We start from the raw sequence: 7183 nt of genomic DNA on the forward strand, positions 1-7183 counted from the left end.
TCATGAGGAGTCTCACCAGGAAGCAGGTGACGTCTATGAACAGGACAGTGGGGATGCCACCGAAGGTGACCCCCTGGAGCACGGTGCTGTTTTTGGCCGAGTTGTAGCAGTAGGAGTCATTGGGTTGGTCGCCGATGCCCAGGCGCTCGCGGATGGCCACCGCCCTGGACGGCCACATCTCCAGGAACGGGGAGTCGGTCATGGTGCGTGTCCTCCCTGGAGAACGGGACCGGGCGGAGGGTCAGGGCTCCAGCTCCCCCGCGGTGTCCACTGCCTCCGCTGGCGCAGCCAAGGCGGGTGTCTCCTCTGTGGGCCCGTGGGGCACAGGGATCCGGGAAAAGCAGATGCCTGACCCTGTTTGCCCTGCAGCATCTACAGAGAATAGCTCCATTGTGGGGACGGCCCAAGGGTCAGAAGGATGGGGCGAGTGGCTCAGGCAGGACACAGCTGGCACCTCCCCCCGGGGGGTGGGTGAATAGGAGGGAAGGGAAGGACAGGGGCCGCTGTGGTGTCTGCTGAGAGATGCAAGCCCCTCTAACCTCAGGCACTTCTGCTGGGAAGTCACTCCTGTGGGAGCCCCTGGGAGGTCTGGAGCGCAGGTGGAGGGGGGGGCACAAAGGGAGGGGGGAGGAGGAGTCAGCAGAGGAGGAGGAAGAGCAACCACCGGTGACCCATGTGAGCCACAGACCTGAGTTGATGGGATGTCAGGCAGGTGCCTCAGAGACAGGCCCACTCCGTACACTTGGAAACCCAGGCTCGGAAGCCTGCAATTTCCTTTAAGATTAAGAAGCTCGGAGTTCCCATCGTGGCTCAGCGGTTAGCGAACCTGACTAGCATCCATGAGGATGGGGGCTCAGTCCCTGGCCTCATTCAGTGGGTTGAGGATCTGGCATTGCTGGGAGCTGTGGTGTAGGTTGCAGATGTGGCTCGGATCCCACGTTGCTGTGGCTGTGGTGGTGGCCGGCAGCTACAGCTTCAATTGGACCCCTAGCCTGGAAACCTCCATATGCCACAGGTGCAGCCCTAAAGGACAATTAAAAAAAAAAAAATTAAGAAGCTGGTTGGGGTGGAGTCAGGTCTCAGACCCAGCCTCCTGGGTCCCAGATACCAGCTCTCTTTCTACTATGCCACACTTCCTCTGCAGTTGGCTACACAAACACACACATGTGCACATATGCGTGCACATTTACATGTTAGTTTAGTGAGGGATTAAAATCTGGGAATGGGGAGTTCCCGTTGTGGCGCAGTGGTTAACGAATCCGACTAGGAACCATGAGGTTGCGGGTTCGGTCCCTGCCCTTGCTCAGTGGGTTAACGATCTGGCATTGCCGTGAGCTGTGGTGTAGGTCGCAGACGCGGCTCGCATCCCTCATTGCTGTGGCTCTGGTGTAGGCCGGTGGCTACAGCTCTGATTCAAGCCCTAGCCTGGGAACCTCCATATGCTGAGGGAGCAGCCCAAGAAATGGCAAAAAAAAAAGACAAAAAAATAAAAAATAAAAAAAAATAAAATCTGGGAATGGAGTGGCAGACAGGAGATGACAGAGAAGGAAAGGGGGGTGATCTAGAGGGAGGAGAAGGGCCCCTGAGTCACCCATCGTGATCCCCCGGAGCACTCCCCGGCTCCACCCTCTCATGCCTGCACTCCTGGGTACCTTGTTCTTACTGGAAGGTCCAGCATTTCCAAAACAAATATTGTTACAGGCTGGTCGCTGACCCTCCCTTTCCGAGACTCCTAGTAACTCAACCGAAACTAATGGAAATCTCCGAGCACCAAAGGTCCACCGGAGTTAGTGCCCACATTCCAGCTTGCATTTCACACTGTCTGTGGCAGAAGAGTCTGGAAAAATGCTCAGCAACCCCCTTCCTCTCAAGGTCCCACCTCCTTAAATCTCGTTAAACCGGGAGTTCCCTATGGCCTAGTAGTTAAGGATCTAGTGTTGTCACTGCTGTGGCGTGGGCTCAATCCCTTGCCTGGGAACTTCCGCATGCTACAGGTGTGGCTAAATAAGCAAGTTAAAAAAAATCTAAAAAGAAAATGAACATAATTTTTAAAATAAATAAATAGGAGTTCCGGTGGTGGCACAGTGGAAACAAATCTGACTGGTGTCCGCGAGGACGTGGATTCAATCTCTGGCCCTGCTCTGGGTTAAGAATCCGGCACTGCTGTGGCTATGGTGTAGGCCGGCAGCTACAGCTCTGATTCGTCCCCTACCCTGGGAACCTCCATAGGCCGCGGGTGCGGCTCTGAAAAAGCAAAAATAAATAAATGAATAAACTAGATCCCCAGAGGACTTGACCTAGGTCTGGTCTTTCTACCTGTTACAAGGACAAAAATCTTGGGGACAATAAGCAAAGGTACAGAGAACAGATACTTGGACTACTGAGTACTACCAACAGGGTATGTGATGGGGAGAGCTGATCCCCAATTCTGGCCCCTGGGACGACTGGGTTGGGGACAGTCACAGTCACACCCACACACCCACACACCCATGACAGGAAGTACAGGATGGGTGGGGGGAGGCGGCGGGTCCCAGGGTGTGGGAGAATTCCCAGAAGGCCAAGTGGCTCTCTCCTCGCTGTGAGAGACCTGGCAGTGGCTGGAGGTGCGACGGCAGAGCTACCAAGCTGCCTCTGGGAGACAGATGGTTCTCCCTTCCCTCCTTTGCACCCCACCCAATGGCGCCGCCCCAGGGGAACGCCCAGCCTGACACAGCTTGGCAAAAGCCTGCCCCTCCTCCCCGTCCCCACACTTACCAGACGCCCCAGGGAAGGAAGGGCTGTGGATGAGTCCCCGGGAGAGAGCCTCAGTGGACGCTGGCTTCAGCAAAAGCCACCGCAGCCCCGGCTACCTCCCAAGCTGCCTTGGGCCCGCCACTCATTGCCTTCAGGGCCTTGCGGATCCGGGTCATGGGACACTGGCCTTTGCAGACTTCCCTGAAGGAACCCAGATGGCAGGGTCACAGGGGAGCTGCCGTCATGCAGGCCAGGGGTTCTTCAGCACACTCGCCCCACACTCACACCTGCCCCCATGTTTTTGAAGTCAAACGCTCACAGGGAACCTTTGGGTCTTCCCTATAGGCTCCCTGCCCAGACTCCTCCAACCACGGAGGGTTCACACTCCTCTCTCCTCCCTGGCATCACCTGAGGCTCCAGCCTCTCCCCTCTCGTCCAATGGCTGGAGGCCCTTCTGGGGCCCGGGCAGTGATCCGGCCCGCACAGAAGTGCTGACAGCTGTGGGCTCCTGGCAAGACCGAGTCCCAGACCTCATACGAGGTCCAAGGGTAGCTGCTACTGTGAAGGCTAGAACCAGGAAGAAGGAAAGCAGCGGAACAAACAAGGAAGGCTTGAGAAGTGAAGTGGGAAGAAAAAATATCCCCATAAAATGCTCACAGAGGGAACATGGTCCCTGGACAGGGGCTGCTGCTGTGGCGGGGTCGGGGCGGGATGACCCTCCCAAGGCAGCTTGGTGCCAAGCTTTGGGGGAGCAGAGGCCCCACGGGAGGCAGGTACCAATGGCTCCTCTTCCTCCTTCAGCCTGTCACACCTCTAAGTCAAACAGTCTCCCCTGGGTGGTTTCACAAGATGTGATAAGGACTCGGTAAGGTTAGTCAAGAAATGCCGCTAGCCTGGGAGGTGACCTCCAGGCTCCCCTGTCTGTCCCTTCCAGGTGAGGTGCTCAGGTGAGAGCACAGCTTTGGGGGCCCACAGTCTCTTCCAGAACTTTGTGGTCAACTCTAGTTTGTGTCCATGCCTGTTAAGCGCATAGAGGCCAGATTCGGCTGAAGCATCGTGGTCCCTCCAGGACCGGGCCCCCTACATCCTCCCCAGCACCATGCTCTGGAGGAGCAGCTGGGAACACACCCACCACAGGGTGGCCCTGCCAGGTTCAGAGAGCCAGAGGTGGGGAGAAGGGGACAGCTGGCAGTGACCAGAAGAGAGCAGACTCAGGGGGTGAAAGCCTGACAGTGCTGGGCAGAAGACAAACCTGCAAGCAATATCCAGCCATCTCCTAGTCTTATCCATGCCTTCCAAAGAGCTCGCTGCTCATCTCTGTTCAGGAAAGCCAAGGATTACCATTGAGACCCAGGGCCCAGGTGAGCAGCAGGTGACTCAGGACCCAACCCAAAGTTCAGCCCTTGTACACCCCAGAGTCTGGCTGTGGCCAGTGGGACAGAACCCAATCCAACAGGTGATTCCAAAATTGCAAGAGAAGTCAACCACCAACAGTAAGCCTCTGCCCACCCAAGCTGGCAGCAAGGCCTGTCCCCTGCAGCACACCTGAAGAGCTCCAGGCCTCCCTGCCAGAAATGGCAGCAGAACGCTGCAGGAAGTGTGCGAGCATTGTTGGCTCTTACAAATTCAGGGTGGTTTTATCATCACCAAATCTTCTGACTTTATTACACTGATAGCAGGATAACAAGCAGCTCCAGGCCTCCTGCCACAACAGCTGACTCTGATGTTCTAGATTGTAGGTTGCAGGAGTTTCCATCGTGGCTCAGTGGTTAATGTACTCAACTAGTAGCCATGAGGAAGCGGGTTCGATCCCTGGCCTCACTCAGTGGGTTAAGGATCTGGTACTGCCGTGAGCTGTGTTGTAGCTCACAGACGAGGCTGGGATCCTGTGTTGCTGTGGCTGTGATGTAGGCTGGTGGCTACAGCTTCAATTGGACCCCTAGCCTGGGAACCTCCATATGCTGCAAACCTCTCCTTAAAGCCCCACCAAACAGTCCTGGACAACCTTTACCTCCGTAGACACTAGCCCTGGAGCACCAAGGGAATGGCAGAGCATCTGGCTGCAGTGGGAGGCAGGGCTCCCGGCTCTATCACCTGAGTGGGCTCTGGAGTTAAGCTATTGGCACCCCACAGCTTAGACAAATGGCTTAACTCTATGCCTTGGCTTCCTTCTCTATAAAACGGGGACCATGATGTTTCTCCTGCAGGGCTGGTGAGAGGCACACACCTGAGACAATGCCCCTTAAAGCGCTCAGTCAGGGCAGAGCCCTAGCGGGCACTCAAAATCTGTTTGCTTTTACGAAGTCACCTCTCCAGACAATGGGAAACACAATAGCAGGCCCCCATCTGATATTTTCCCTGTGAAACCCCAATAAACAGCTGGGGGGAGGGCATTTGTCCCCAAACTAGACAAGAGGTGTGTGAAGGGAAAAGGAAGCCTCTCCTTCTGCACACACATCCACCTACGGCAGACTCGGGACTGGGACAGGTGTCAGAGGAGGGAAGAAGGTGGAAAGATAATGGGGCCAGCAGGAGGGAGAAGGCCGGCATATTGGGCATTTCTCCAGGAAGGGATGACCTGGAACCTTTGTTCATTCCCAGTGACAGTCTGTGATCCTGTGGGAGCCAGGGCGGGAGGAAGACCCCAGGAAGCCTCCGCAGCCTCCATGCACCCACTGAACTGGGACTGGTGTACATAATCCACTGGCTTAACCTCAAACCCTCAACCCTGCCGGGGCTGGGACACAGCCACACAAGGTGAGTGCGGAAGGAAGCTGGGGGGCGGGGGTGGGGTGGGGCGGGGAGTGTTATTCTGTGTCCCACGCTGTGGACTCCGGCTCTCGGCCACCGCGGAGTCTCAGGTAGCCAGGCTTCTCAGGTGGTACTGGAACGTCGGCGTTTTGTGTTTCCTCGCTGAGCTCTCCTCGCTCTCCTCCCCCCTCCCTACCCCCAGCTTCCCTCCTCGGGTCTCCCCCTGGGTCGCATGGAGTGGTGACTGAAAGGGAAGCCCCAGCAGCAGGGGACACAGCCGCCTGGCCCTTTCTCAGACTTGCCTCGCTTTGCATACCTCGCAAGGTCAGAGAAAGACGGGCCCTAGGCTGCGCTCCGGGTTAGGCTGGAAGGTCGACTCCAGCTGACAAATCCCCAAAGGCGGGGTGGGGGGAGGAGGAAGGGATCGGCCGCAATAGCGAAAAGCTGGAGAAGGGACAGTCCAGAAAAGTCAGGGAAGCTGGGGAGGCGCCGGGCTCGGGGTCTGCCCGGCTCGGGGACCTTCCCTATCCTTCCACTCACCCTGTTCCCCCCTGCTCCGGACTCCGAGCGGGAGAGGCGGGAGGACAGCGCCCCGGAACCGGACACTAGACGTGGCACCCCGACGCAGACCCAGGTCCCGAGGGTCCCGGGAAAGGCGGAGGGCGACATTCTCCACCCCACCCCGGTCCCCTCAACACCCCGTCTCCTTTACCTGCGGCGGTGGCGGTGCGGCGGTCCAGCGAGGCCCGGAGAAATTTTCAGGCTCCACTCGGCCGGGCGGGGCGGTGTCTCAATCACTTAAAAGTTACAAAGTGAAACTCCGGCATCTCCCGCGCATGCGCACCTCCGCAGCTCTCCCAATTTGCAGCTTCGCCCGCGCTGGCTTCTGCCTCACCGCCGCCTCCCGCGCCTGGGGCCCTGGGCCCCTCCGTGATCCTCCGCCCCGGCCTGGCCTCCGGGCCGCTGCTAGCCCTCGCAGCTCCTGCGGGCAGGCTGCAGGCCCCGGCCCTGCCCGCTCGCGTCCCGGAACCGAGGAGGGCGCCGCCAGAGCTAATTCCCCTCCCCAGCCTCCGGGCGCGTCCCCCTTCCCGGGCACTTCGGGGAGCCCCGGGCCAAGCACAGGGTGGTCACGGGCAGGGGGTGCGCGGGGAGAATATCGGCAAACCTTCTTGATTATGCTGTTTTGCACCGAATTTCCTCCAACGGCCCGAAAGTTTGGAGGATGGGAAGTCTGGCCGGGCTCAGCCAGCGGTCACCGGACGCCCGCTGCGAAAGGCCACGGCTCCCCCACCGCTCTAAGCAGCCGGAGAGTGAAACCCCTGAGGGGTCCTATGTTTGGCCCCAGACGAGGTCGCAGTGTTTTCAGCGGTCCTCTGGAGCCAAAGCGAGTACTCCCCGTACCTGGGGGCGGCCAGGGACACCGATCTAGTCCAGCTCGCTAAGCGCGGCGTATCTCCCCCAGCTGGGTCGCAAAGTGTTTCCTATGAGCCAGAGGCCTCTGCTACTGGACTGGAAGCTGCCCGAGGGCGCCGAGGTGTGTGCTGGCAAGACGCAGGTCAGGGTTCAGTGAGGACCACACTCCCAGGGAAGCGGAAGAGCATCGCCTGCCAGCTGCAGCAAATTGCCATCCCCCTCCCGCCTCGGTTTCCACACCTGCAACGCGAGGGGGTTGGGCCAAAGCTTCCTCTCAGCTCCTTTC

The 7183-nt window shown here is 58.5% G+C and overlaps 1 protein-coding gene across 7 annotated transcripts in view; it reads right to left on the reverse strand.

Moving 5' to 3' along the window:
• TMEM63A (transmembrane protein 63A) overlaps positions 1-7089 on the reverse strand; it is a 39801-nt gene extending 32712 nt beyond the window's left edge. Inside the window, exons 1-4 of one of the 7 annotated variants that reach the window (XM_047755062.1) lie at positions 6886-7088; positions 6197-6281; positions 2755-2934; positions 17-216 (exon numbers count right to left, since the gene is read on the reverse strand). In XM_047755062.1, the coding sequence (XP_047611018.1) occupies positions 17-202 (186 nt within the window). In that variant the 5' untranslated portion in view covers positions 203-216; positions 2755-2934; positions 6197-6281; positions 6886-7088. Of the gene's footprint in view, positions 1-16; positions 373-2754; positions 2935-3141; positions 3281-6196 lie in introns of those variants that run through there. The other 6 variants (XM_047755066.1, XM_047755059.1, XM_047755060.1 and 3 more) reach the window with 6 other exon arrangements.
• Positions 7090-7183: the final 94 nt, after the last annotated feature.

This window comes from Phacochoerus africanus, chromosome 12, assembly GCF_016906955.1.
Source record: "Phacochoerus africanus isolate WHEZ1 chromosome 12, ROS_Pafr_v1, whole genome shotgun sequence".
NCBI classification, from domain to species: domain Eukaryota; kingdom Metazoa; phylum Chordata; class Mammalia; order Artiodactyla; family Suidae; genus Phacochoerus; species Phacochoerus africanus.